This window comes from Moschus berezovskii, chromosome 15 (genome assembly GCF_049115385.1).
Source record: "Moschus berezovskii isolate FMDL1 chromosome 15, NW_MosBer_1.0, whole genome shotgun sequence".
Taxonomy (NCBI): Eukaryota; Metazoa; Chordata; class Mammalia; order Artiodactyla; family Moschidae; genus Moschus; species Moschus berezovskii.
Genome location: NC_142474.1, coordinates 54712753 through 54738711, shown reverse-complemented (window position 1 = coordinate 54738711; position 25959 = coordinate 54712753). Strand labels below are relative to the sequence as shown.

General features: G+C 41.4%; 1 protein-coding gene across 1 annotated transcript in view; it reads right to left on the bottom strand.

Moving 5' to 3' along the window:
* Nucleotides 1-15892: 15892 nt before the first annotated feature.
* Nucleotides 15893-25959, bottom strand: part of ITGA8 (integrin subunit alpha 8) — a 203458-nt gene continuing 193391 nt past the window's right edge. Inside the window, exons 29-30 of the mRNA XM_055429258.2 lie at nucleotides 20942-21064; nucleotides 15893-18714 (exon numbers count right to left, since the gene is read on the bottom strand). Coding sequence (XP_055285233.2) covers nucleotides 18628-18714; nucleotides 20942-21064 — 210 coding nt within the window. The 3' untranslated portion in view covers nucleotides 15893-18627. The remainder of the gene's footprint in view (nucleotides 18715-20941; nucleotides 21065-25959) is intronic.

Below are 25959 nucleotides of genomic sequence, written 5' to 3'. Positions count from 1 at the left end.
TGATCCAGCAATCGCACTCCTGGGCGTACACACCGAGGAAACCAGAATTGAAAGAAACATATGTACTCCAATGTTCATTGCAGCACTGTTTATAATAGCCAGGACATGGAAGCAACCTAGATATCCATCTGCAGATGAATGGATAAGAAAGCTTTGGTACATATACACAATGGGGTATTTTTCAGCCATCAAAAAGAATGCATTTGAGTCAGTTCTAATGAGGTGGATGAAATTGGAGCCTATTATACAGCGTGAAGTCAGCCTGAAAGAAAAACATCAATGCAGCATACTAACTCATATATATGGAATTTAGAAAGATGGTAACCTTAACCCTGTATACGAGACAGCAAAAGAGACATAGGTGTATATAACAGTCCTTGGGACTCTGTGGGAGAGGGTGAAGGTGGGATGATTTGAGAGAATGGCACTGTAGCATGTATATTATCATATGTGAAATGAATCACCAGTCCAGGTTCGACGCATGATACAGGATGCTTGGGGCTGGTGCATGGGGATGACCTGGAGGGAGGATATGGGGAAGAGGGAGGTGGGAGGGGGGTTCAAGAAGGGGAACACATGTACACCTGGGGTGGATTCGTGTCAATGCATGGCAAAACCAACCAATATATTAATGTAATTTGCCTCCAATAAAACAAAAAAACAAAGTAAAGAGATAATCCTGTGTTTTCTGAATGGACCCAGTGTAATCACAAGTGTCCTTTAAAGTGACAAAGGGAGGCAGAAGAGGAGGTCATAGTCAGAGAGATTTGAATATGCTGTGTTGCTGACTTTAAAGATGAAGAAAGGGGCCATGGTTCAAGGAGCACAGGCCACCTCCAGCAGCTGGAAAGTACAGGGTAACAGGTTTTCCTGTGGAGCTTCCAGAGAAACACAACCCTTCTAACACTGATTTTAACCCAGTGAGACCCCTTTCAGACTTCTGACCTGCAGAACTTGGAGATTTTTTCCTTTATATCAGATATGAGCATGTGATTCAGACCTGGCCAACTAGACCATTGCATTTGTCTGGTCATCATTGTTAGTGAAGGGTGGGACTTATCTGAGTCAATTAAAAGGAAAAGACTTTTTCTGGAACCTTTGGGAGAGAGGCTTATGGGCTTGAACCCTAGAGATGTGGGGAGCCATCTTATCACCATGGAGAGCCCGAAACTGAAGGCAACATGAGGAGCTCAGAGCCAAGAAAGGGAGACAGATTGAATATCCAGGTCAAGCTGCTCCTGACTTTTTCCATGACAAGAGCTAAGAAATATTTTTTGCATAAGCCAGAATTGGGTTCCGGCTTTAAACTGGGTTTTCCAATTCTGTTAGTGAGTTTTTAGTGAAGAGGCATAGCAAAGTGAGAGAAACAAATTCTAAGTCTTTTATAGTTTTTATATATACATGCATATATTCTCATCATAGAGTGTATGTTCAGTCTGTCCCAACCAGTCACTTTTTCATTTTTATAAAGATCTGAGCTTTTTTGTTGTTGTTTTTGTTCAGTTGCTAAGTCATATCTGACTCTTTGTGACCCCGTGGACTACAGTGTGCCAAGCTCCCCTGTCCTTCACAATCTCCCAGAGTTTGCTCAGATGCATGTCCACTGAATTGGCGATGCTATCTAACCATCTCATCCTCTGCTGTCCCCTTATCCTTTTGCCTTAAATCTTTCCTAGCATCAGGGCCTTTTCCAATGGATCAGCTCTTTGCATCAGATGGCCAAAGTATTGGAGTTTCAGCTTCATCATCGGTCCTTCCAATGAATATTCAAGGTTGACTTCCTTTAGAATTGACTGGTTTGACTTAAAGCACCCCTTTTCCAAATACCACTGGTTGTAGCTCTTTGTAGATAGGTAGTCAACCTGAATCTGTGTGACCCTTAGTGTCAAGATTGTATCAGGAAGGCAGGACTCTATCATGGAATTTTGCTGTAACAAATCTTCCATCTTTGTGTGTTCCTCATGATGCTATTGATTAGCATAATTAAACTCTTCATTTTTTGAAAACATTAGCTAATAAACATTTTAAATATTACCAGGAGGTCATTTTTAAAGTGCAATACTTTTTAAAAAATTACTTGTCTTCACTAAGTAATTTGGCTTGGTTTTCTTATGGTTCATCCATATTTAACTAACATATTTTCTTAAAAACTCATGAACATGATCTTATACATTGTTGTTAAGTCACTAAGTCGTGTCCAACTCTGCGAGCCCTTGGTGTCTGAAGGGGCCCTGCTGCTAAAGACCAGCTGCTTGTTACTGCAGGATGTAGACCCAGTTGCTGATCTTCTAGCTTTTCAAGAGGCCATAAATCTGGATATTTTTGTGCAGCTCCAAAGCTTTGCATATAGGAATCAAGTAAAATGTAAAAAAAATACTTTGTGGGCTGAATCAATCCCCAACAAGAGAAGTCAAGTCCATAGGCTACACTGTGTCTCCCAGACCACAAACTCGTCCTTCCAGAATACACTGATTAGTCTCCTGCATCAAGAGATGGCATCGGCTTCAGTTTGATCATCAATCCAATTGTGTTCACTTTGCTGGTGTTTCATTTTCACACGCTTTGGGACATTACTAACCCTGACATGGCCATTAAGTACAAAGGTTGTGACACTTTTAAAAACACTAGTATTTGCTGAAACCCTGGGTAATCATTGTTGTTGTTGTTCAGTCCCTAAGCTGTGTCCAACTCTTTGCAACTCCACGGACTATAGTATGCCAGGCTTCCCTGTCCCTCACCATCTCTCAGAATTCTCCCAAGTTCATGTCCATTAAATCAGTGATGCCATCCAACCATCTCATCCTCTGCCACCTTCTTCTGCTTTTGCCTTCAAACTTTCCCAGCACCAGTCTTTTCCAATGAGTCAGCTCTTTGCATCTGGTGGCCAAGCATAGGAGTTTCAGCTTCAGCTTTAGTACTTTCAGTGAATATTCAGTTTATTTTCCTTAGGATTGATTGATCTCCTTGCTGTCCAAGGGACTCTCAAGAATCTTCTCCAGCACCACAATTCAAAAGCATCAGCTATTCAGCATTCAGCCTTCTTTATGGTCCAACTCTCACATCTGTACATGACTACTGGAAAAACCATAGATTTGACTATACGGACCTTTGTCAGTAAAGTGATGTCTTTGATTTTTAATACACTGTCTAGGTTTGTCATATCTTTCCTTCCAAGAAACAAGCATCTTCTAAATTCACAGCTGCAGTCACCATCTACAGTGATTTTGGAGCCCAAGAAGAGAAAAATCTGTAACTGCTTCCACTTTTTCCCTATTTATTTGCCAGGAAGTGATGAGACCAGATGCCATGGTCTTGGTTTTTTGAATGTGGAGTTTTAAGCCAGCTTTTTCACTCTCCTCCTTCACCTTCATCAAGAGGCTCTTTAGTTCCTCTTCACTTTCTGTCAGTGTAGTGGTGTCATCTGCATATCGGAGATTGTTGATATTTCCCAGGCAGCCTTGATTTCAGCTTGTATCTTATCCAGCCTGGTATTTCACACTATGTACTCTGGATATAAGTTAAATAATCTGGGTGACAATATACAACCTTGTCATACTTTCCTGATTTTGAACCAGTCAGTTGTTCAATGTAAGGTTCTAACTGTTGCTTCTTGACCTGCACATACATTTCTCAGGAGATGGGTAAGATGGTCTGGTATTCCCATGTCTTTAAGAATTTCCCACAATTTGTTGTGATCCACACAGTCAAACGCTTTTGAGTAGTCAATGAAACAGAAGTAGATGTTTTCCTGGAATTCCCATGCTTTCGCTATGATTCAATGAATGTTGGCAGTTTGATCTCTGGTTCCTCTGCCTTTTCTAAACCTAGGTTGTACATCTGGAAGTTCTTGATTCAAGTACTCCTGAAGCCTAACTTGAAGGATTTTGAGCATAACCTTCCTAACAAGGGAAGTGAGTGCAATTGTCCGGTATTTTGAACATTCTTTAGCACAGATAATTGTTAGTCAAATCCATTTCACCTACCTCCAATAATCAAGGTCGTTTAAGATTCCCATGTCCTCCAAGCAGCATGTAGCCTATACAATAGGTGTTTGCCTGAGGTGTTGTCTAGAAACTTGGAGTCAGCTGCATATCGTTGGAGCTGAGCTGGTTAATACTGATTGGGACCACTAACCCTCCACCTGGGCCTGTGTGAGCATCCTTTTGTCCTCAGAGGGCTGAAAACTCCACCCTCAGATCATGGTAAGCACCTCCATTTTTAAAATTCCAAGTATAGTTGATTTACAGTGTTGTGTTGATTTCTGCCGTACAACAAAGTGATTCAGTTATATGCATATACACATTCTTTTTCATATTCTTTTCCATTATGGTTTGTCACAGCATATAAAATATAGTTCCCTGTGCTATTTAGTAGGATTTTGTTGTTTATCCATTCTGTATATAATAGTTCGCATTTCAGTTCAGTTCATTTCAGTTCAGTCACTCAGTCATGTCCGACTCTCCGCGACCCCATGAATCACAGCACGCCAGGCCTCCCTGTCCATCACCAACTCCCGGAGTTCACTCAAACTCATGTCCACAGAGTCGGTGATGCCCCAGCCATCTCATTCTCTGTCGTCCCCTTCTCCTCCCGCCCCCAATCTTTCCCAGCATCAGAGTCTTTTCCAGTGAGTCAACTCGTTGCATGAGGTGGCCAAAGTATTGCAGTTTCAGCTTTAGCATCAGTCCTTCCAATGAACACCCAGGATTGATCTCCTTTAGAATGGACTGGTTGGATCTCCTTGCAGTAAAAGGGACTCTCAAGAGTCTCTCCAACACCACAGTTCAAAAGCATCAATTCTTCGGCGATCAGCTTTCTTCACAGTCCAACTCTCACATCCATACGTGACCATGGGAAAAACCATAGCCTTGACTAGACGGACCTTTGTTGTTCCAGTTTTGAACGTGCAGAGCCCTGTAGCTTCGTTACACCTGCACAGAACCACGATGGGGACAACACCTTCTCCCAGTCACCTTTCCCCACATTTCCCACACCTCAGACTTCTCTGCTGCCTTATCTGAAGATACCCTGAGCCTCTGGTCTTCGGGGAGGTAGATCTGAGACCTGTTGTTTCTTGACTCCCTTATGAACAAACCCTCAGTGCAAACCTTAGCATCTCAGCATTTTGCTCACTGCACACCTAGCTGAATGAACCTGGTCTGGTAGTGTTTTTTTTTTTTAATTAATTTATTTATTTTAATTGGAGGATAATTATTTTACAGAGTGAAGTAAGTCAGAAAGACAAATACTGTGTATGAACGCGTATAAATGGCATTTAGAAAGATGGTACCAACAATCCTACGTGCAGGGCAGCAAAGGAGACACAGATGTAAAGAACAGACTTTTACTCAGGGAGAAGGTGAGGGTGGAATGATTTGAGAGAATAGCATTGAAACATATACATTACTACATGTAAAATAGATGACCAGTGTGAGTTCAATGCATGAAGCAGAACACCCAAAGCTGGTAATGTTGTGATGGGAGGATACTGAGAAAAGACAACACAAGGAAATGGGAAGAAAAGAACAAAAATCGCACCTATGTTGTGGATGAATTATTTGGGAGTAAATATGATTCTGAAGGAGAAAGACTCCTAAAACATGTGAAAAGTCTATGATATACAACCTTCAACATTAGCAAAATTAAAAAAAAATAGATAAAATAGGAAAAGTTTTGAGTGTTGGCTGTAGGATTCAACCTACAAAATAGATGTCTATTAACCTAAAACTTTCCAGGAGAAGGCTAGCAATTTGTTGAACTTAAAGATTATACATAGTAAAAGTCCATTTGTTTTCCTCTAAGCAACCTGGGCAGTAAATTGGATAGTAGATCATGTTTTAGCCCAGTTAAGATACTGTTTTATACTCAAGTTGAAACTTTCCCATTTCAAAATGACTTTACGTGCCAGAATAATTCTTCATCATTAATCAAACAGTGCAGGTAGACAGACAAGAGAGAAAGAGAAGGGATGACAAATCCTCTGATGATTTCAGCAAAGGTACGGCTATTTGAGGAGCATTAATGCTGGCCACACTCACAGCCATGAGCCACCATCCCTGGATGACCTCAGCTTGGATTATCAGGCTGCTGGTCCCTGAAGTTATTAAAGCGAGAGCAGCACAGGCATCAAAGAGGAGCAGACAAAAAGACCTGATGTTTTTGAACCATTTAAAAAAGGCACTCCACAAAATCTTATCAGAAGCTCTAATAGTGTCCAATAGTTAACTGCTGTGCAAGATTTAGTGTCCCCAAGATCTTCCAATTTTAGTTAACAGCATCTTCCTGGTCAATAAATTTAGGGCAAAAAGTTTTAAGAGCATGAATCAGCCGTTGAATTTCCTCTCTGAAAACACCCGGGATTCTTTCTTTCCAAATAAAACCCACACCATCCGAAAACCCACGCATTTTCAAACAGCACAATGGCTGCACGATGGAAGCGGCTATGTTACATAGTCCCAGCTGCTTCTCCAGCCATGGAACTTAACTCTCTCCAGATGTAACCCTTCACTCCTTCTCCCTCCTCATAATTTTTGTCTCGACTAGAACACAACTAAAGAGAATTTTTTTTTCCCTCATATGACCTCAGAAGCAGGAGACACTGAATTACAGCTGCAGGGATAGCACACTTGTTGAGTGTAGTTTCTTTTCTGCTCCTTGGATAGATACATAAGGGGGCAAAAGAAGTATTATGAGGGAAAAAGAAGACTTGAAGTCCTCAAAAACACTAGATCCAAAAAACTTGTAATAACTCTTATCACGGGAAAATCTTGGTCAAAACAAAACACAAGATGGCATTGTGTCTCTTTGTGGAATGTATCTTATAAATAGATATGTTTATTTGACTGGAGGAGGGTCTGAAGTCCAAAGGAGGAGTTTCTTTTACAATTAACAGAGCAACTTCAGTCTTGTAATACTGTGGTTATAGTAACAGTTACAGCAACAGTTCTGAAAGAAAGGTCCTCTGAAGATAACGTTTTAAAGAATGTGAAAGGTTACTTTTATGGTGAAGGTGAAAATGAAAGTTGCTTAGTCATGTCCGACTTTTTGTGACCCTATTGTCTATACAGTCTTTGGAATTATCTAGGCCAGAATACTGGAATGGGTAGCTTTTCCCTTCTCCAGGGGATCTTCCCAAGACAGGGATCAAACCCAGTCTCCCGCATTGCAGGTGGATTCTTTACCAACTGAGCTATCAAGGAACCCCACTTTTATGCTAGCTTCCTTGTTTATAGTCCTATTCATATATATTCCTGATACTTGCCCATATAAATTTCAAAAAAATGCTTAATACATTTATGTGCGTATGTGTATATTCGTGCATGCTCAGTTGCTTCAGTTGTGTCCGACTCTTTGTGACCTTATGGACTGTAGCCTGCCAGTCTCCTCTGTCCATTGGATTTTCTGGGCAAGAATACTGGGAAGGGTTGCCATACCCTTCTCCAGGGAATCTTCCCCACCCAGGGATTGAACCTGCACTTCCTGCAGCTCCTGCATTGAGGAAGGATTCTTTTACCACTGAGCTGCAGGGGAAGCCTGCGTGTGTGGGTGTGTGTGCGCTTGTATATGTATATATTATACGTAATACTTCATTATACTTAAGTCATATTGTGTAGCCCGACAGGTATTTTTCCCTCTTCTGCCTGGAACCCTTCTCTAGTATATATGTATATTATGGAGAATTATCCTAGGATTTTCTCCAGACCTGGCACATAACCGGCAGTGGGGGGCGGGGGGCGGGCAGGGAATGAAGAGAATCTCTTCCCTGCTCTGCCTCCAGGTGACTGCGGCCCCTCCTACCCCAGGGGATTCCTGGCCAGGCCCCCTCCGTGGAACACTGCTCCTTTCTCACAAGCTGTAGTGGGGCTGGGTGTCAGGGCATGTCCCGCCTCTCTTTTTTGGCCCTACACCTTCATCCTCCACGGGAACTGCATAGAATCGAGGTTGAGAGTGGACTTTGGTTTCCTGCAAGCTTGTCCTGCTCTCAGATGAGCTACTTACATTATTATATATATTACTGGCTTGGCCAAAAATTTCATTTGAGTCTTTCCATAAGATGTTATGGGAAACATCTTATGGAAAAATACTGGTCAACCCAGTATTTCTCATGAATCTACAGGTTGGCAGGAGATAAGTTGATTCACATTGGACTTGGGTGGGGGTGGTCCACTCATCTCTCCCCTCCTCCTGGGATGGGGAGGTTAACCCTGGCATGTCCTTCTCATGGGAATGGCTGAGTTAATGGAGAGCAAGTCTTATTATGCATGGGGTATTTTTCAGGCTTCTGCTACCTGCCCATCTGGTAACATCCCAGGGACCAAGGCATGTCACATGGTGAATTCAGAATCACACATAGAGAAGGATAGGAGGCCTTAAAGCTACATGTCAAAGAGCACAGGTAGAGGGCAGAGTGAAGAACTGGGACCATTCGTGCAGTCTGTCATTGAAGGGCAGGTTAAGTGGATTAAGACAAGTTTCTTATAGGGATTCCTGTTTCCTTCCTCACTCCCTTGTCCTCAGTTCTATCCCAACACAAAGCTTCCCTGTTCTAATCTTCATGTTGCCAGTCTCAGCTATGTCACTGGAACCTTTCTCAGTCACTGGATCTCCCCACAGTGCCCATCCTGCTCCAGAGCACATTTCTCAAGTCTGAGCATCCACACTGGAAGAATGCACCTCAGGATGCTGTGCAGTACCTTCTGGGTCTCCACGTGCGGTTCCCTTCCATGTTGTCTACCAGCATTCGTTGTAGACTCTCCTCTGTACACACACACACACACACACACACACATCCCTTCCTACTCCTAAGGATAGATATGAATTCTTAAGACAGTGTGATCCAAACACTCAAGGAGGAAGTAAAATACCTTCTGTATCTATTTCTTCTGCAAGAGACGTGGATTTGATCCTTGAATCGGGAAGATCCCCTGGAAGAGGGCATGGCAACCCACTCCAGTATTCTTGCCTGGATAATCCCATGGATAGAGGAGCCTGGTGGGCTACAGTCCATGGAGCCGCAAGAATTGGTCATGACAGCACCTAAACCTTCACCACCACCAGTCCTTCATTAGCTCTGGTTTCCAAAAGATGAAGAAAAAATATCAGATTAGTCTCCCAAGTAGTGAGATTGGTAGACAGCTATCGTTTGAAGCCTTGGGAGAATATTATATGAGGTCACAGTTTTCTGAAATAAAACCAAAAAATCTATTTTTTTGATCTGGAAAATTAAGTGTCATTTAGGTTTCTAACCAATAGCTTTTTGGTGTGAAGAGAACTATTTAAGATACACTGTTTTCAAACTCTGAAATCCCTTAGACTTTGCAAGTTAGCTTCAATCTTGGAAAATGACCTAAAGAATGAGTTTCTCTATCAACTTATTCTAATAATTAAAATCAGTTAGTCACTCATTAAAACTAGTCACTAGTCATTAAAACTAGTCATTCAGTTTTGTCCGACTCTTTGTGACCCCATGGGCTGCAGCACACCAGGCCTCCCTGACCATCACCAACTCCTGGAACTTGCTCAAATTCATGTCCATCAAGTCAGTGGTGCCGTCCAGCCATCTCATCCTCTGTTGTCAAATAGCCTGTATATAACTGTAGGGGTTGAAAAATGTTGAGACTATTTTATCACGTTCATGAATCTAAATAGAATTCAGGAAGTAAAGGGGGACAAAAGTTCTGTGGTTCTTATTCCTGTCTCTCTGTAAACTAGATGAATGATTCCGCTTTGTACTTTTATACTAGAAGCCCTCATATTTTAAATTTTCTGGCTCTGGGAGAATCTGAAAGGGATCATCAAGCTTATGGAAAACTATTTTAACCCCATTTTCTTAAATGGTTCCTTCTCTACATTCAACATGGAATGGCATGTTACTTTCAACTTTCAACTTCTTGAAAATGGCAGGTTGTACAGTCCTGGCCTCTAGAATCAGGCAGACCTTGGTTTGAATGTCAGTTCTGCCATCAGCTATGGTGTAAACAATCAAACCATTTACTCTGTTGACCTCAATTCATCTATAAAACAGGGATAATCCTAGAATCTGCTCTCATACAGTGGTTGTGAGGATTAAATGAAAACTGCATGTAAAGCACTTAGCTGAGGACTAACACAGTGAATGCTTTAATACATTTCATTTTTATTATGATTATTTATATTATTCCATCCTCAACTCCTTCTACTTCGTCTTCCTCATAATAATCCTTCAGATAGTTACAGTCGGGTAATATGCACCCCCCAGACATTGTGTTCTCTTCCTCACACAGAAAGCTGGAGGCACCTATTCTTGTGGGTTTTCTTTCAGTAATGAGATACAGACAGTGCAGCTGATGCCTGGAGGTTGTCAGCTTGGATAAACTCCTGAAGCTGAGTGGAGTGAAAGGCCACCGACCAAAAGGAAATATTCAATGTCCTCCATCCGGATCAGAAGTCATCCCACTTGTCAACGGGGGGGATTCCCGGATAAGGAGTGGGAAAGATGATGGTGGGAAGAGCAGATATGGTGGAGAGGAAGAAAGAAGGCTGGCTTCCTGGGCTGACTCTGCCATTGGCCAAGCCTGTGAGACCAATGTCCACTGTGAACACATCATCCACCTGTGCACTGAGGGGCCTTCTTTTGGGGGGTAAACTCCTTCCAACCAGCAAGTGTGTGGTCCAGGGTAGGCTAGTCACCCTTGTTTTATTTTCTTGGTTATGTCTTCCATTACGGTAGCTGTTTTTCTCAGCACTGGGTCACTGCAGATCTAAGCCACACTTTCCCTGTGCTGAGCAGTAGGGATGGGGAGCAAACCTTACAGCCCCAAGATAAGGACTTCCTTCAGCTCCCCAGTTACTCAGTGACCAGTGGCCCTTAATTTCCAACTGGTGAGGAATCTCCTCTCTCATATCACAGAATGCACATTTATCCATAGAATCCATGAGAATAAGATGGTTATTTCAAGGAAGAAGAAAAGAGAATGAGAATGTGGGTGCTGGCGGAAAGAAAGGGAAGAGTAGAGCAGATAAGTGAATTATGTAAAAATGCAGTTGTCAGACTTCCCTGAAGGTCCAATAGTTAAGAGTCTGCCTGCCAATCCAGGGACATGGGTTCAATCTCTGGTCTGAGATTGAACCCACAGCAACGAAGCCCATGGGTCACAACTACGGAGCCTGTGCTCTAAAGCCCATGCTCCGCAACAAGAGCCATCATAGTTAGAAGTTAGAAACCATCGTAGTTAGAAGCCCATGCACTGCAACTAGAGAGTAGCCCCCACTTGCTGCAACTAGAGAAAGCCCATGCATAACAATGAACACTCAGTGCAGCCAAAAATAAATAAATAAAAATTTTTTAAATGCAGTTGTCTTCATCTTCTAATACGTGTGTGAAGGCAGTAAGTGAGGGAAAGACATCCAAATATTTATGATTTTATTATATACTCAGCAATACTAGTACATTACCTGAGTGAGGAGAAATCAAAAGACTGATAGAAAGATACTCTCTGTAAACTCCTCAGTCTTTCCCTTAATTCAGATGTGCTTCGTCATCTTGGGTTCACTTGTCAAAGTGTTCTACGCAAGAGAAACTTTTGAAGGAGGATGTGATTGTATCCTCCTTTGAAGACATGATGAGGTTCTAACTTGACTCAGAATCTGACTGGATTGGAGATAGGGTCTTTACAGAGCTGAGCAAGTCAAATGAGGTCATTAGGTTGGACCCTAACCCGATATGCCTGATGTCCTTATAAGAAGGGGATACATGCACAGCAGGGAAAGGAGAGGGTGGGACGAACTGAGAGAGTTGCACTGACATATATACACTACCATGTGTAAAACAGATAGCTAGTGGGAAGCTGCTGTACAGCATAGGGAGCTCAGCTCGGTGCTCTGTGATGACCTAGAGGAGTGAGATGTGGGGGCAGGGGGGTGTGGTGACAGGGAGGGAGGTTCAACAGGGAGGGATATATATCTATATATGTATATAGATAGATATGTACATAGAGATATCCATCTATCTATATGTATATATACACTTGAGGCTGATTCACGTTGTTGTACAGAAGAAACTAACACAACATCGTTAAGCAATTATCCTCCAATTTAAAATAAAATAAAAACATATGCATAAAAAAGAATGCTAGGAAAAATAAAACTAATTTTTATAAAGAAAAAAAAGCATATCAAACTGGTACGGAATACTTGCCCTTATGATGTCTGCATTCTAGTTTGGGGAACATAAAATGTCATAGTGTTCACTATTCTCAAGAAGCATAAAAATCAGTTTTTTCATAAGAACAAAACATGAAAACAAGAAAAAAGTGGAGGGACACATGGACACAGATGCAGAGGGAAGATAACGTGAGACCGGCAGGGAGGGAGAAGGAATACCGGGTGAGGAGGGAGGAGTGGAGTGATGCCTTCACAAACCAAGGAGTGCTTGAAATTAGCAGAAGCTTCAGGAGAGGCATGAAAACAATCCCTTCCCTGTCTCCTTAGGAGGGAGCATGGCCCTGCTGACTGCCTGGCTTGGACTTCTGACCTGGAGAACTCTGTGACAACAAATTTCTATTGCTTTTAATCCACCCAATGTATGGTACTTTATAATGGCAGCCCTAGGAAACTAAGAATAGACATATATATCTTCAAAAATTAAAATTTCTTATAGAATAAAAGGGCTTCCCAGTGGCTCAGTGGGGAAGATACCCTAGAGGAGGGTATAGCAATCCACTCCAGTATTCTTGCTGGGAAAATCCCAGAGGAGCTTGGTGGGACAGAGGAGCTTGGTGGGCTGAGCCAAAAGTCAGACATGACTGACTGAAGTGACTATGCACATAGAAATAAAAATTGTTAAATCTGCTCATATCCTAAAGTTGACTCAGTGAATGAAAGTTGTAATCTAGAAACTGAAAACCAGGAAGGTTCATTGTCACTGCTTAAGAAAACTTCCGGCCTAAAAGTTGGACAGCAGGACAACCTGCTGAAGACTTGGTTGTTCCTGCAAAATAGTACACGGTCGAAATGAGCAGCAGCATGGCGATATTAAGAACATTCCTACTGTGTCATGTTGTGGCACATGTAGGAGTTAAGGTCAAGCCTTTTCAGTGTCAAGAGGCACTAGTATCAGGTTACATTTCCATGTGGATTTTGGCCAACAACCCTAAATAACAGAGAACTTATAAACAATTCTGAAAGGCAGAGTGTCAGGCAGATGGTATCTGTGGGGTGCACTGAAGGGGAGAGCTTAACGTGACAGTCAGAATCGTGCCTTATGTACTCTGGCCATTCTCATCTTGCCATTGACTTAAGCATCACTAGCAGGGAAGCCTTTGGATTTTACTTAGCTCCAAAATGAGTTTAGGGACTTCTCTGGTGGTTCAGAGATTAAGTTGCCTTCCAATGCAGGGGGTGCAGGTTCAATCCCTGGTCAGAGAACTAAGATCCCACGTGTCTTGGGGCAAATAAGCCCACACATCACAACTACTGAGTCAGCATACCACAGCAAAGACCCAGAACAGCCAAAAAAAAAAATGTCCAGAATTCTTAAAAAAATGTTTAAAAGCAATCAACCTTTTAGTGTCAACAGAGTTCTAAAGGAGAAAACCTGCTATACATGGGGAAAAGAACATTCAGTTCTAGAGAGGTGCTATCTTGGCATTCATGGGTAGCAGCAAAAGGTTTTCATGTTTGGGCTCTTCCTGAGGTCACCAAGATGCTGTGTCTAATAGAAGTAATCTAGGAATAGGGTGCAACTTTCACAGAGGAAGTATGCAACTCCAGAGGGACTTCTACTTTGTCTCAGAATTCTGTAAGGAGTGATCCTGATCTTATTTTGCCCACTCTAGGCACCCAAATGTCAACTCAACCTTTATAAAGTATTGATGCAGCTCAGTGTCTACATATAAAATGCTATCAACAGAATTTAGTGCAAAGACTGAGCTCTGGCTGCATACATCCAATTACAAAGCACTTTACTACTCTATAATACATGGTAAGTGTTCTTTTATTTACCCACTATGAGCATGCACAGGCTGTAACAGGTGGGCTTGCCCATTATAGGCCATTCTGAGTGTGTGCCAGGAGGTCTTGCCCCTCTCAGATAGCTTCTACTGGGAAGATGCATTGATCTTCAGCACCAATGTTCCTAAATCTTAGATTTGGTTTTGTATTTTCTTACCATGGACACATAAGTGCCTCTGGACCATCCTGAGCTTTTCGATATGTATCGGCTTTAAAGTGTGAGTAATATATAGTGTGAAGTGAGGGTTCATCTTACTTCTTGTTTTTGGCAATAAGAAAAGCATCCAGGCACTGGGATTTTTTTCACTGGAATTCATGAATACCAACCAGAGAAGTGGTAAGTATTTAAATATACAACCAATAAATTGGTCTATATTGAATATTCAATAGTATTAGAAATCAAAATTAAGTGTATACATTAAATGTACTGAATCTGACAGAGGACAAGATGGTTGGATGGCATCATTGACTCAATGTACATAAGTTTGAGCAAACTTCAAGAGATGGTGAAGGACAGGGAAGCCTGATGTGCTGCAGTCCATGGAGTTGCAAAGAGTTGGACTGAGTGACTGTGATCAACAATAACCAGTGAAACACAAATTAAAGTAATATTTGAAAATCATTACCAAAGTATTTTAGGATACTGACAGAGTTATGAAGGAAGTGGTGTATTTAATGCAAATTGACCTAGTCCTCTTAAGAAATAATATATTATCAAGAAGTACAAAAATATTCATCTACTTTAACCAAACTACCTCACTCTTGTGAAGTTCATTTATTGAAATAACCAAAAAGAAACCTCATGTATGAAAGTATTCAATTTCATGCTATTCTTAATAAATGAATTTATGAAGAAATATTTCCAATAAGAAGTAGTGTTAAATAAATGATGATCTGCTAATTGGATAAAAACATTGGGTAACTATTATAACAACATTATATGAACATTATACATAGGATATAAAAAGGCATGTACCTCCAGGCTTTGTAATAGGCGCAGAGATTACAAAAGTACTATCACATAATTATTACTGTGCACGTATGTTCATTCATTCACTTTAGAATGGTTTTCGAGCACAGACTATGTAACAAATGGTGGTGCTTAATGTAGGGAACACAAAGGTGAAAAGATATTCCTGCTTGCACAGAGGATTGGCACAGCTGGAAAACAGTCATGAGAACAACTGGAAAAGTGTAGTAATTCACAAAATGCCATTGGAGACTAGGAGCAACTTTTGAATTGGTCAAAGACCCAAAGGAAGGCTTCATTAAAACATGAAGTTTTCATATGGACACAATTTGGAAGACAATGTAGGGACTTTCCTGGTGGTCCAGTGGTTAAGATTTTGCCTTGCAATGCAGGGGACTTGGGTTTGATCCCTGGTTGGGGAACAAAGATCCCACATGCCACAGAACAACTAAGTCCATGTGTTGCAACTATTGAGCCTACATGCTCTAGATTACATGCCACACCTAGAGGGTCCTGACTGATGTGACAAAGATCCTGCATGCTGCAGCTAAGACTCGACATAGCCAAACAAGTAAATAAATATTTTAAAAAAGAAAGGAAAAGTAAAGAAAAAGATACCAGTTTTATGAAAGTGTATGTATCAGAAATGACTCACATTTTTAAACATATGTATTGAGATTTAATTCCCATAAAACTCATCCATTTAATGCATACAGTCCAGTCCTTCTTAGTGTATTCATGCAAACATCACAACAATCTAAATTTAGAACAGGTTCATTATTCCAAAGAAGTGTCATATCCTTGCTCTTTCAAATTTCTTTCAGTGTTAAATGTTTTTGTGGTAAAGAATCAAAGTGTGAAGACGCAAACCTTTGATGTCTGCCATCATAGGAAAGTTTTACATTGTTTGCGAAAAAACCCACAAATATGTCATCAGGTCTTTAGTTTTTAATTTTATTAGTGACAAGGTAAATAGATACATGAAAATTTTCACAGATTCTACACATATATTTAAATAAAACAAGAAAAGGGTTGAGTTCAAAGAAGTGGGGTTTCAGTGGGAAATTGGTCCATGTTGTTTATTTAGTGTATAAAAATCTCCAAGTTCATAAAACTTGATTTGTCCATTTTTTCCCATGTCTTGAAAATCAGCTGCAAGTATTTCAAAAGATATATCTGAAATATATAGATGGATTCTAAGAGAAGCAACAGCATATTATAAATGATGAAAGTGACTGGCTTTATATGATGAGAAGCAGATTTGCTCAGTGCATTTTTAGAATATTTTCCACATGGAGGGATACTCAAGAACTGAGGCATGGAGGGTTCACCTGACCTCAGTGTGCATTGATGGCCCTCTGCAAATTGTCTGTAGATAGCAGTGCCTGTCCTTCTAGATGGGGATCACTTTGGGCTGAGACTGTGAGGATGCTGTAGTTTGCCTTTGAAGTCCTCACACCTTGCTCTGTTCTGGATCCCAGCCTTGCTCCTGGCATCATGAGCTTCCTCCAGGTGTCTGTATGACCTGGCTTTGATGGTCCCAGCCCTAAGAGTTCCGAGTTCCTTTATGAAGGTTAGCTTAAAAGACAACAGGTGTGTTTTCTCAGGGCTCTTTTGTGACCCCAAATCTTGAGGAGCTATTCTCTCTTGGCCAAAAGTCAGGTATGATGACAAGAGTTGGGATGTCACTTTGGAGGCAGAGAGCCCTCCTTCCACTCATCTCAGAGACAGCCACTGCCTGTAGAACCACTTCCACCCAGTCAACAACCACCTAAGACCCCCCGAGGCTGACATGAGACCCTCAAACTCTTTGAAACATGTGCAGTTCTCACCCCCAAATCAGCCACACACGCTGGGAGCCAGACTTCAGTTCCTGACAGCCTTGAAACTGCTACCATGACAGGATTGAAGTCACGAGCAGACAGAGTATGAACTGTTCAGTGTATTCACCATGTGCCTTTGATTTGGTTTCCAAAGAAATTCTGCAGCTGGAGCCAGATGGCTTGTCTCCAGGTTAAGGCATGACCAAAAATTTAGTGTCTGTGAGTTTGGCTCATCTTTTGAATCAAGTGTGATTGTTGAAATTGGGACATAAATTTTCCAACTGCTTTGTAAACTGAAGGATTGGGGTCTGCTGGTTTTATCATACTTAATATTCAGGATATTAATTTTAAAAATAACTAGTGCCAGTGTAAACATGCTTTTTGATACATAGGTCTATAAAATATTGCACATAAATATAAAATTTGTTCAGCACTTCTTCATAATAATTTTTCATTATCATAAAAAGGATACAAAGTTGTGCAGACTATATGAATTTGTCTGGTCGATTTTACTTAAAACGATACTATTACATATGATTATGGATTATTTACAAGAGTTTTAAACATCAAGTTTCTGTGATGGTTAAATTCAAGATGCTGGGAAAATAGCTTTAGTAAAAATTATTTTCCAAAGTCACATACTATAACAATTAGCAGGAAAAATGAAAAGTAAAGTTGGAACAGGCAGTTCTAAATAAAATCCATAGGAATCTGTTTTCTAGGTTCATCACACATATGCCTAACTTTACGCTTCGTCCTATTTATGTTTAACGTGTCTTTTCTGTGAATGTAAGTTTGACGTATAGTAAAAAAAAAAGAAAAAAATAGGTATTTAATCCCAAATTAAAATACTGCTATTGCCTCTTATAGATATTAAAAATAATATGCCTGCCCAAATTATTGAATTGCTTTTTTGTGAATGGACTCTAGAAATTTTACCATTATTTTTAAGTACCACTCAGTGTTAAGAGTCCCTTGAAATTTGTATATTGCTAATTCAGTTAATGGAAAGATGATTTTTTTAAAGTAGATATCAATGCAACTTTCTGCAAGGCTAAATTAAGCAGATATGAGTCCCTGAAAGCGTGAATAAAAGAAATTTCATGTAGAAGTCATGAAAGTGAAACAGCCTTCTAATACCAATTCACTTTTCCTTAACCCTATCTAAATCCTAAGTCCTGTTAATTTACGTATTCTGCACAAAACAGACATCTTGGAGGGAAATTTGGTGAGTGATTTCAAAATCCAGCGAACCAAATCTTTAATTTCCAGATCCTCTAGAGTGATATCCTAGAGTCATGGAAAATAAATAAATAAATCATTATCCTCACTCACAAAGATGATCTCTGCCATTTCCAAGGTCCTTTTACAGTCCCAACAGCATAGGCTGGTCTCCCTGAGCTGTAACGTCACTAGAAATGTTTCTTTTCCAGAGGGAGGTGTCAAATATTCCATTGTATACAGTAGTGTTGGAAGGTTTGGTCCAAGTTCACCTTCTAAAGTCCATCCTAACTCAGACACTGCATTTTCGAGACATCAGATGGATTTACCTGGAAAGCAATCTCACATTCCCACACCCATTTCAAAGTATCTGCCAAATACAGAAGGACTCAAGCCAAAGACATCTTCCACGGCTGCCCAGCATTTCTGCAGTGTTGAGGAGGCTTCCTTTCCCCACAGGATCACCAGGATCCATGGAAACTTCCCCAGAGTACAGTGTAGATGAGGTGATGACATGGCCCTCCCATGTCTGAGGACACTGGCAGGTGCAGGACAACCCTCATGATCCTTCTTTGCTTTGAACTGGACTAGTATTGGAGTTGTTTTTGTCTTTGGCTTTCCTTTTCATGCCTCAGGGGTTTTCTCATTGGTCAGGTGTTCCCGGTCATTCATATCATCCTGGGGTGGTCTTGCTCGGTCAAAGAATCCGCACTAGGGAAGACAAAAATGGGCCAGCCAGTCAGGTCATCCTGAGAATTCATGAAACCCCTCATTCTAAGAGTTTTCTCTTTGTCAGGACTTCCCTAGTGGTCCAGTGGTAAGATTTCACCTTCCAATACAGGAGGTATGGGTTTGATCCCTGGTTGGGGAGCTGAGATTCCACATGCCTCATGGCCAGAAAAACAAAACATAAAACAGAGGCAACATTGTAACAAATTCAATAAAGATTTTTAAAATGGTCCACATTAAATATCTTAAAAAAATAAATTTCCCCCCCTTTATGTGTTGTCTAAGGAATCTGGTGCTCTGAGACTATAATCTGCCCAATTCTCCAAATTAGGAGGTGAGAGCAGTGTGTTGTTTACCTGCAGAGAGGAATTATTGCCTATGCAGTGTCCACGTCCTTCCTTCCCTGCCTGTGGTGGTGGGAGAATGTTCTTTCTCTTTGAAAGATTTTTTTTTTTTTAATGTAGACCATTATTTAAAGTCTTTTTGAAATTTATTACAATATTGTTTCTGTCTTATATTTTGCTTTTCTGGCTTCAAGGCATGTGAGATCTTAGCTCCCCGATCAGTGTTCCAGACTGCACCCGCTGCATTGAAAGAGGAAGTCTTAACCACTAGACCACCAGGGAAGTCCCGAGAACGTTCATTGAGTATAAACCACTTATGGACCTTGTATATTTTTCTGGGCTTATAGCAACCTGGCCCAAGGATTTTTTCTCTGCTTTTCTGCATGTTTCTGGAGCCTGCAGCAATATGAATTCCTGACCAGGGGAAGCAGATCCCTGAAGTGTACTATGGGCTACCTAAAGATGGACTAAAGGAGGAGGTGGAGAGATGCTTATCTCTCTCTCTGCACTTGGTGGAATATCTAGTACACGGAAGATAATTAGATGGGTCCTTTATTTCCATCTCAACAGCTTCGTGACTTTCCAGAGATCAATCAGCAACTCGGGGAAGAGGTGATTCTTGAATCTTCACTCTCCTGAGTTTCAAATGAGGATTTGGTCTTGGAGAGAACACTTCCCCTAGAAACCTAAAATGTTAATTCTTATTGTTTCTTAGGTTGGAAGCCCAATTCATTAGCTTTCACTTACAGCCATTGAGTCATCTTTTTCTCATAGGACTAGTGCATTACTCTATCAATTGCTACATACCATTGCATCATTTGTGGATATAAAGTTACTATGAATAACACAGAAGTCTATTTTTAAAGATAGACCATGCCTTAGACCTGTGTGGGCTCAGGATGGCACAAAACTGCTGATGAAGATCAGAAAAGCCATTACTTAACTCAAAAGGCAAGGTTTTCTCAGTTTGTTAAGCATGTCTCATGTTGTTTCAAAATAAAAATACATTATGATTTTGGAGAATGACAACAATAGTACTAAACTAAGATGTAAACTCCGGGAGTTGGTGATGGACAGGGAGGCCTGGTGTGCTGCAGTCCATGGGGTCGCAAAGAGTCGGACACGACTGAGCGGCTGAGCTGAACTGAACTGAAGATGTGACTGGATTAATTACTCTTATGGTCATGTCACTGTGACATTGTTTCTATTTTGGAATGGAAAGCCCTGTGAAACTTGGCAGTCCTGTTGGTTTGGGGACCAGAAATTAATTCCCATTGCAGCCTTTCAGCAGAAACTTCAGCAAAACACATGAAAGAGGAAGTTAAGGCTTCTTAATGGAGATGGACTAGTTGGCAAGATAAAAAAAAAAAAAGTCCAAGAATATTGGAACATGCATAATATATGTGGTGTCATTGAAAGCCCATGTATCAACTAATTACTATATTAATTGCATCTGTGTAGTGCTTACAAAACTCTCAAGTATTGCTGATAGGATTGTGTCAACAGAAAGCTTAAGATCCTGATTAATTAAACAAAAAAGAGAAGTCTTCATCATAACATGATCACTCTAAGCATATTGGAAAGAAGATCATAGGTCTTTGTTAATAAATTCTAACTCTATATTTATTTATAAGAAATTGCAAGATAAAAGCAGCATTAAACACCCTCAATCTTCTTTAATGTCAGTTACACAAGCATATTAAGTTTGCCAAAGCAAACAAGACCCAGCTTTCCCTTCAGGTCCCTGTGTTGGAAATTCCGAGATCATGCCTCTAGCTTTGGCTCTTTGAAATCCTCGGTATATCCTTTTAAATCCTCCCAGTAGCCTCTCTACTCAAAAAGGAAAAGAAAGCAAATACACTTACCTTCCATAAAGCCAAGGTTAAAATGGCCAGAACCAATAATCCAAGAAGTATTGCTAGTATTATTACCCATAATGGAATTGAGAAGGAAACATTTGGGGTGGCCCAAATAACTGATGTTTTAATCTGGAATGGAAAATAAAGGAAATGAGCTCAAATTTAAAAACTATTCAGTGAAATAAAGCAGTTCAGTTCAGTTCAGTTGCTCAGTCATGTCCGACTCTTTGCAACCCCATGAACCGCAGCACGCCAGGCCTCCCTGTCCATCACCAACTCCTGGAGTTCACTCAAACCCATGTCCATCGAGTCAGTGATGCCATCCAACCATCTCATCCTTTGTCGTCCCCTTCTCTTCCTGCCCTCAATCTTTCCCAGCATCCGGGTCTTTTCCAATGAGTCAGCTCTTCACATCAGGTGGCCAAAGTATTGGAGTTTCAGCTAGTATAATAAGTACTAGTATATATATAATATAGTATAATAAATAAAGCAGTAACTACCAATATAATATTGGAGGCAGTGGGTACTTCTGAAAGGATCCATACACTAGCTGAAGTCACCCTGGGGGAAGACTTGAGAGTTTACAGCACTTGAACTTGGAATCTTAACCATTAACACATTCTCAGGCTTCTCAAGTTGGATGCAAGTCCAACCACAGACACTTGGTGGGTGTTTGGTTTACACCATCCCAGAAAGCCTAGAATAGAATTGAGGTGGACCACGAAGCAACAAGGTGGAAAGGAATGACCTTGAATTGGGATGGACCTTTTATGGCAAAGTAAACCCAACAAAAAACCAAGTCCACTCACACATGTTTCTACACAGAACTGAGCTCACCTCACTGAGAAGTGAACTTGCAAACAACCTGCTGGACATGCAAGGGGGTAGACATCACCTAAGTCCCCATTTTACAGATGAGAAAATTGAGTCCCAGGGGGCTAAATGATCCACAGATCTAATCAGTGTAACCACCTCTTTAGCCCTAGGCTCTGTCTCTGTGCTCTATCAACAAAGAGCCCATTGTTGCTCTACTAATCCAGTCACGTAAGACCAACCATCTCCCATTTCATGAAAGTAACTGTAGTCATTGATGTGAGCATTAATTGTCTCAATGTGCTGGGGCTGCTTTTGGTCTTAAATCCCATTTTCAGTTGCTGTTGGACCTTACTGAATGCCCCACTGTTGCAAGGAAACTTGGAGGGGAAAAGAGACCTTTCCAGCAGGACTGCACACTCCTTTTGCGTGAACCACCCCTGCCTCCCATGTAGGCAGGAGAAGCTCTCCTATCACATGCAGGCACAGCCTCTGGAGACACCCAAACAAACAAACAAACAAACAAAAAACAAGCAGAGTCCCAGCCCTGCTACTCACACCCTCTGTCAAAGAAAAGAAAAAGAAAAATATTCTTGGATCTAAAATGTTATTCACCAAAGCAGGCTTATCTGGTTTTAGAAAGAAGTAACAACTGCAAGGAGATCCAACCAGTCCATTCTAAAGGAGATCAATCCTGGGTGTTCATTGGAAGGATTGATGCTAAAGCTGAAACTCCAATACTTTGGCCACCTCATGCGACAAGTTGACTCACTGGAAAAGACTCTGATGCTGGGAAAGGTTGGGGACGGGAGGAGAAGGGGACGACAGAGAATGAGATGGCTGGACGGCATCACTGACTCTGTGGACATGAGTTTGAGTGAACTCTGGGAGTTGGTGATGGACAGGGAGGCCTGGCGTGCTGTGATTCATGGGGTCACGGAGAGTTGGACACGGCTGAGCGACTGAACTGAACTGAACTGAAGCATGCGGTACAGACGCGAGAGATGCCGACTCCGGCGCAACCGACCAGGCAAACAGCCGCGGCCGAGAGGAGCTACCCCACGTCCAATAGGCGGTGGCTGCGCGGGTGCAGGAGGGCCGAGAGGAGCTACTCCACGTTCAAGGTCAGGAGGGGCGGCCTTGAGGAGATACCCCTCGTCCAAGGTAAGGTGCAGCGGCTGCGCTTTCTTGGAGCAGCTGTGAAGAGATATCCCACGCCCAAGGTAAGAGAAACCGAAATAAGAAGGTAGGTATTGCGAGGGGGCATCAGAGGGCAGACACACTGAAATCATAATCACAGAAAACTAGTCGATCTGATCACATGGACCACAGCCGAATGTGGTCCACTGGAGAAGGGAATGGCAAACCACTTCAGTATACTTGCCTTGAGAACCTCATGAACAGTATCAAAGGGAAAAATGATAGGATACTGAATGAGGAATTCCCCAGGTCGGTAGGTGCCCAGTATGCTACTGGAGATCAGTGGAGAAATAACTCTAGAAGGAATGAAGGGACAGAGCAAAAGCAAAACCAATACCCAGTTGTGGATGTGACCAGTGATAGAAGCAAGGTCTGGTGCTGTAAAGAGCAATAATGCATAGGAACCTGGAATGTTAGGTCCATGAATCAAGGCAAATTGGAAGTAGTCAAACAGGAGATGGAAAGAGTAAACATAGACATTCTAGGAATCAGTGAACTAAAATGGACTGGAATGGGTGAATTTAACTCAGATGACCATTATATCTACTACTGTGGGCAGGAATCCTTTAGAAGAAATGGAGTAGCCATCATGGTCAACAAAAGAGTCCGAAATGCAGTACTTGGATGCAATCTTAAAAATGACAGAATGATTTCTGTTCATTTCCAAGGCAAACCATTCAATATTACAGTAATCCAGGCCTATGCCCCAACCAGTAACGCTGAAGAAGCCGAAGTTGAACGGTTCTTTGAAGACCTACAAGACCTTTTAGAACTAACACCCAAAAAAGATGTCCTTTTCATTATAGGGGACTGGAATGCAAAAGTAGGAAGTCAAGAAACACCCAGAGTAACAGGCAGATTTGGCCTTGGAGCATGGAATGAAGCAGGGCAAAGGCTAATAGAGTTTCGCCAAGAGAACGCACTGGTCATAGCAAACACCCTCTTCCAACAAACACAAGAGAAGACTCTACACATGGACATCACCAGATGGTCAACACCGAAATCAGATTGATTATATTCTTTGCAGCCAAAGATGGAGAAGCTCTATACAGTTAGCAAAAACAAGACCAGGAGCTGACTGTGGCTCAGATCATGAACTCCTTATTGCCAAATTCAGACTTCAATTGAAGAAAGTAGGGAAAACCACTAGACCATTCAGATATGACCTAAATCAAACCCCTATGATTATACAGTGGAAGTGAGAAATAGATTTAAGGGACTAGATCTGATAGAGTGCCTGATGAACTCTGGTCGGAAGTTCGTGACATTGTACAGGAGACAGGGACCAAGACCATCCCCATGGAAAAGAAATGCAAAAAAGCAAAATGGCTGTCTGAGGAGGCCTTACAAATAGCTGTGAAAAGAAGAGAAGTGAAAAGGAAAGATATAAGCATCTGAATGCAGAGTTCCAAAGAATAGCAAGGAGAGATAAGAACGCCTTCCTCAGTGATCAATGCAAAGAAACAGGAAAACAACAGAATAGGAAAAACAAGAGATCTCTTCAAGAAAATTAGAGATTCCAAGGGAACATTTCATGCAGAGATGGGCTTGATAAAGGAGAGAAATTGTATGTACCTAACAGAAGCAGAGATATTAAGAAGAGGTGGCAAGAATACACAGAAGAACTGTACATAAAAGATCTTCACAACCAAGATAGTCACGATAACGTGATCAGTGACCTAGAGCTAGACATCTTGGAACGTGAAGTCAAGTGGGCCTTAGAAAGCATCACTACGAACAAAGCTAGTGGAGGTGATGGAATTCCAGTTGAGCTATTTCAAGTCTTGAAAGATGATGCTGTGAAAGTGTTGCACTCAATATGCCAGCAAATTTGGAAACTCAGCAGTGGCCACAGGACTGGAAAAGGTCAGTCTTCATTCCAATCCCAAAGAAAGGCAATGCTAAAGAATGCTCAAACTACCACACAATTGCACTCATCTCACATGCTAGTAAAGTCATGCTCAAAATTCTCCAAGCCAGGCTTCAGCAATATGTGAACCGTGAACTCCCATATGTTCAAGCAGGTTTTAGAAAAGGCACCAGAGATCAAATAGCCAACATCCGCTGGATCATGGAGAAAGCAAGAGAGTTCTAGAAAAACATCTATTTCTGCTTTATTGACTATGCCAAAGCCTTTGACTGTGTGGATCACAATAAACTGTGGAACATTCTGAAAGAGATGGGAATACCAGACCACCTGATCTGCCTCTTGAGAAACCTGTATGCAGGTCAGGAAGCAACAATCAGAATTGTACATGGAACAACAGACTGGTTCCAAATAGGAAAAGGAGTATGTCAAGGCTGTATATTGTCACCCTGCTTATTTAACTTATATGCAGAGTACATCATGAGGAACGCTGGGCTGGAAGAAGCACAAGCTGGAATCAAGATTGCTGGGAGAAATATCAATAACCTCAGATATGCAGATGACACCACCCTTATGGCAGAATGTGAAGAGGAACTCAAAAGCCTCTTGATGAAAGTGAAAGAGGAGAGTGAAAAGGTTGGCTTGAAGCTCAACATTCAGAAAACAAAGATCATGGCATCTGGTCCCATCACTTCATGGGAAATAGGTGGGGAAACAGTGGAGACAGTGTCAGACTTTATTTTTTTGGGCTCCAAAATCACTGCAGATGCTGATTGCAGCCATGAAATTAAAAGACGCTTACTCCTTGGAAGGAAAGTTATGACCAACCTAGATAGTATATTAAAAAGCAGAGACATTAGTTTGCCAACCAAGGTCCGTCTAGTCAAGGCTATGGTTTTTCCCGTGGTCATGTATGGATGTGAGAGTTGGACTGTGAAGAAAGCTGATCGCCGAAGAATTGATGCTTTTGAACTGTGGTGCTGGAGAAGACTCTTGAGAGTCCCTTGGACTGCAAGGAGATCCAACCAGTCCATTCTAGAGGAGATCAATCCTGGATGTTCATTGGAAGGACTGATGCTAAAGCTGAAACTGCAATACTTTGGCCACCTCATGCGATGAGTTGACTCACTGGAAAAGAGTCTGA